Consider the following 3213-nt stretch of genomic DNA (forward strand, 5'->3'; position numbering starts at 1 on the left):
GTGGATGACTTTTTACTATTGCCCTGCATGAGTGCATTGGAAATGTTGTCAGGTGGCTTGCAGACCAGGTGCTAAGTTCGTTGTTTTTGTTTTTGCTGCATTTGTGCTGTGGAAGTGCGCCGTGAGCTGCCTGCTGCTGTGTGCTCCAGACTCGCAGGCGCGTGTCCGCGCTCTCTTGATTGCTGCGCTCCGATTGGACGTGGCGCGTTGAGACAGGGACGGTCTCGAAACGCCATTGGTGGGCCTCACGCGCGTACTTGCCCTCGCGCTGCGGCTGGGTTGTAAGAGGCAGACCGGAACCGGAGAAGGACGACAGCGCTTTGGGGAGAGTCCACACATATTAGCCTGCAGTGGGCCGAGGCGGCCAGTGTTTTGAACGCGGAGCTAGTCGCTCGCTATGCCATCTCAAGGAAAATTATTCAGTGAAGGCATGTCGTCGTTGCGGCTCATGCTTTGAACTTATTCGATTGGCTTCCCTCGGGCCCCAAAGGTTTGTTTGATTTTTTATTTTTTTTTACTTACATGCGGCGCGACTAAATTGGATAACAAAGGGGCGGGAGAGCAACAAGTGGAGTGTGTGTCGCGGAGAGGCCGACATTTGTCAGCGTCGCTAGCCATGGAAGAGCAAAAGGAGCCCACCAGCGGCCGGGACTCGACCGAGGACGAGAGCGTGTCGATGTCACCGAACCTGCCATCCCCTCCCATTATCCTCCCGCACCAGGCCGCCCAGCAGGCTCACAGAACCACCAACTTTTTTATCGACAACATCCTTCGGCCAGACTTCGGCTGCAAAAAGGAGCCGGGCTACCGCGAGCGCAACCAGACGGCGGGCAGAGAAAACATCAACCCGCTGGCGGCGAGGCCGCACGCCGGCAGCCTCTGCTTGGACTCGAACTGCAGCAGCGACAGCGCCTCGTCGTCGCCGTCTTCGTCGTCGTCGTCTTCGTCGCCCTCATCCAAGCAGAGCTCGGCCAAACAAGTCGAAGCGGCGAGCAACGGCAGCGGCAGACTTGCTGACAGCCCCTCGGCCATCGTGGTGATGAACGGCGGCAATGGAGCGTCTCTGCCCACGGCCAAGGACCAGCAGCCCATGCTGTGGCCAGCCTGGGTGTACTGTACGCGCTACTCGGACCGGCCCTCATCTGGTAAGGCGCTGAAAGCCCCCCAATTGTTCGTCACGAGACTTTTATTTGACCACACGGGACTATACTGTCATTGCTTTGGGAAAACAGGAATTGCTGTGCCCGCAATGTTACGTTGCTGACCCAAACTTGCTGCGAATCTGTGACCTGAACTCGGCCCATCACAACACACCAAGCATGTTTTCATTCAAGTAGGAATTGCATATTAAAGGACGCGTACACTCAAACTCTGCCTTTAAATCATATTTCTCAACACCATAATGCAGCTCTCGTGTCAAATATTTTCTTGCGTTGATTTACTCATTTTTAAAAAAAAATGGAACTAGTGCGCGGTGTAAATTATGATCCGTATCATTGACTATTGTGCACAACAATACACTCATTTTATATAATTATAATACAATTATTTTAAAAGAATATAAAGCCATTGACAATTATTGTTATTGTATCCGAGCAGCACAATCTCAAAAATGAAATCAACAACAGAATTTCATACGAGTTATTTAGTTTTGTGTGAAGCTATGTTGACAATTTTTTTTGCGAAATATACCAAACTGACAAAAAAAAACCCCGTTTATTTCCATCATGTGGTTAATTTAGGAGGTCTGCTGTTTTTTCCGAATGAAAAACCCCAACCAAAAAAAGTCATTTCAAAAATATATTTAACTGTAATTTACATTCCGATCGCAATGTTTACGTCAATTTCGAGAGTATACGCGCGTTTTCGGTGAAGGCTTTCTATCCACCCCCACCCCTTTTGTCCATTTGTGATTTGACGATATTATCAATGGGTGACAGGTCATTTTTGTTGATATTTGTATATTCCCCCGATTTGCTCCGATTTATTAATCAAGAAAAAAAACCCTGAAATGTGGCCGTCGTGAATTGTTAGCGCAGGCAGGCAAAGCGCAGTCGGATTCTTAATTGCAGTGCGGAAGCAGCATTGGCCCTTCGCAATCCAAGTCCTTCGGCTGTCAATCGGATGGCAATCGGTCGTTTTATTTTGCACTCGACTTGAACAACAACCACGGGAGCGCTTTCATGCCAAGGGGCCTTTCCGAGTGGACGTGAAGAGGAGCCGCGTTCTGACACACGGGAATGCTCGCGCCCTCTCCACCGGCTCCCCGTCCGCTTTGGTGGCTCTCCTTCACACACGCTCTCTCGGATGACACGTGGATATTTACGTGTGCGTGCCATTGTTGTTTCCACACCAGGGCCGAGGACACGCAAACTGAAGAAGAAGAAGAGCAGCAAGGAGGACAAGCGGCCCAGGACGGCGTTCACGGCCGAGCAGCTGCAGAGACTGAAAGCCGAATTCCAGGCCAACCGCTACATCACGGAGCAGCGAAGACAGTCGCTGGCCCAGGAACTCAACCTGAACGAGTCCCAGATCAAAATCTGGTTCCAGAACAAGCGGGCCAAGATCAAAAAGGCCACGGGCTACAAGAACGGCCTGGCGCTGCAGCTCATGGCCCAAGGACTGTACAACCACTCGACCACCACCGTGCAGGACGAGAAGGAGGACAGCGAGTAGACCCACGCGCTCGCATTAATACTATGGACGTCGTTGCGATTAAAAGTTTATATAGCCGCTGCAGTTATCATGTGGTATACGAGTATATTTAATTAATCCCCCGCGGCCCCCACCTCTCACCCCGTGGTTGTTTTGAAGATGCATTTTGTGCCCTTCGTGTCTCCTTCACACATCGCAGACTCAGAAAAGCCAAAGATTTTCATATGTTCACATGTATGGATTCAAAATGTAAAATTAAAAAGAAAAGAGAGAGACAGAAAGAGACGCGAGCTCGTTGAACTTATTTCCCGATTTCTCCTTCGTTCACCCGGCTCACGGCGTTGATGTGGTGTGGCCCCATGTTTGCGGACAAAGCCAAAATAATGCTGACGACTGTTATTCATTGTGCGCGCCGCATTCATTTTCAATAGCGCTGCAAAATTACAAGGCAGACCAATATGACGGAACCTACTCGAAGAAGCGCGAGGTTGCCAGCATCCTCGTCAAGATGAAGCCCATTTAAACACGCGCGCGCGCGCACACACACACACACACACA

At 50.4% G+C, this 3213-nt stretch overlaps 1 protein-coding gene across 1 annotated transcript; it reads left to right on the top strand.

Moving 5' to 3' along the window:
- Window positions 1-306: 306 nt before the first annotated feature.
- On the top strand, window positions 307-2930 carry LOC147211371 (homeobox protein engrailed-1-B-like). The gene is made up of 2 exons (XM_086107886.1): window positions 307-1145; window positions 2357-2930. Exons 1-2 carry the CDS (start codon window positions 617-619, stop codon window positions 2674-2676), a joined length of 849 nt encoding a protein of 282 aa, XP_085964012.1. The 5' UTR covers window positions 307-616; the 3' UTR covers window positions 2677-2930.
- Window positions 2931-3213: the final 283 nt, after the last annotated feature.

The sequence above is a fragment of the Hippocampus guttulatus genome, chromosome 1 (genome assembly GCF_054856545.1).
Source record: "Hippocampus guttulatus isolate MCC_2025c chromosome 1, RoL_Hgut_1.0, whole genome shotgun sequence".
NCBI classification, from domain to species: Eukaryota; Metazoa; Chordata; class Actinopteri; order Syngnathiformes; family Syngnathidae; genus Hippocampus; species Hippocampus guttulatus.